At 42.9% G+C, this 1,157-nt stretch overlaps 1 protein-coding gene across 1 annotated transcript in view; it reads left to right on the top strand.

The window, feature by feature from the left end:
• The first annotated feature begins 630 nt into the window (after positions 1-630).
• LOC107666315 (CD209 antigen-like protein C) overlaps positions 631-1,157 on the top strand; it is a 7,053-nt gene continuing 6,526 nt past the window's right edge. Inside the window, exon 1 of the mRNA XM_016457556.1 lies at positions 631-1,044. Coding sequence (XP_016313042.1) covers positions 963-1,044 — 82 coding nt within the window. The 5' untranslated portion in view covers positions 631-962. The remainder of the gene's footprint in view (positions 1,045-1,157) is intronic.

Genomic DNA, 1,157 nt, shown 5'->3' with positions numbered 1-1,157 from the left:
AGAGAGCCGCAGTCCTGCAGAGTTCAGCTCCAACCCTAATCAAACACACCTGAACAAGCTAATCAATGTCTTCAGGATTACTAAGGCTATAGGCAGGTGAGGTTTTTTTCAGGGTTGGAGCTTAACTCTGCAGGCCTGTGGCTCTCTAGGACCGAACTTGCCTACCCCTGCCCTAAACCTACCAATACTAGGGGGGTAGTAATCTGGCGGGGGTCAGAATTGGGCAAAACACCGGCAGAAGCTTCTGCTTTGTCTTAAAGCGTTCCGCGAACGGATAAATTCTCAGTTAAGAGTTATTCGTAATGGTTTAAGGTGGTCATAGCTGCGAATACGGTACAATCTGCGTTCCGAATGGCTTTCATACGGAACGCTTCTTTGATGCCTTAAACACGGGACGATACGGAACGGTTGGCAACCTTATTGGTAACCAAACAATTTCGGGTCCCATTCCATAGTATTCTTGTCAGTATTATGGAAGATAATGGGATGGTAACGATTGTTTACAGCAGAAATGCAGGTATGACATGAAAAAAGACATATAGGCTTAGGTGAAGAAATGTTGACAGAATTGTAATTTTTGGGTGAACTATGCCTTACCCTACACTTAAACTGAACTTTCAGAATGTTAAAAAAATCACTCAACAAATATTAAGCAATATCTAAGTGGCTAATCAACAAATTAAATTGTGTAATGATCAAGGGTGAGTCATAAACTGCTGATTAAAGAAAACTGCACAACTCAAAGCACTTTTGAGAAATTGCGTGTGACATGCTCTCTGACTGAGCAAACATCTGGATCTCAAGTCATGGGATACAAAGAACTACAAATGTCAACCAACCCACGTCGTTCAGCACACATCGTTTTAAACCACGCCTGCTGTTGAGCAAGCACTGCATCGGACAGATATACTCCTGTGCGTTTCATGTTTGCGTAAGTGTGCAAACTTGCGCAAACGTGAGCAATGTCTAACAGCGAGGAAATACACACCAATCTCATCGACGAACCTGACGATGACTGCAGCAGTCCAGAGGTTCGATATTCAGGTTTGACAATCACAGCATGTGCTGTCTCTTTAACCTAATGTTTACAGTTGCATTATGTGTTATGAGACCCATGTATCTCCAATCCTTGTAAGGCAGTAATGAGTGTGAGTGTG

This window comes from Sinocyclocheilus anshuiensis, unplaced genomic scaffold (genome assembly GCF_001515605.1).
Source record: "Sinocyclocheilus anshuiensis isolate Anshui unplaced genomic scaffold, SAMN03320099.WGS_v1.1 scaffold868, whole genome shotgun sequence".
In the NCBI taxonomy this organism is placed as follows: Eukaryota; Metazoa; Chordata; class Actinopteri; order Cypriniformes; family Cyprinidae; genus Sinocyclocheilus; species Sinocyclocheilus anshuiensis.
The sequence above is the reverse complement of the archived record's forward strand: the minus strand, read 5'-3'. Positions and strand labels throughout refer to the sequence as shown.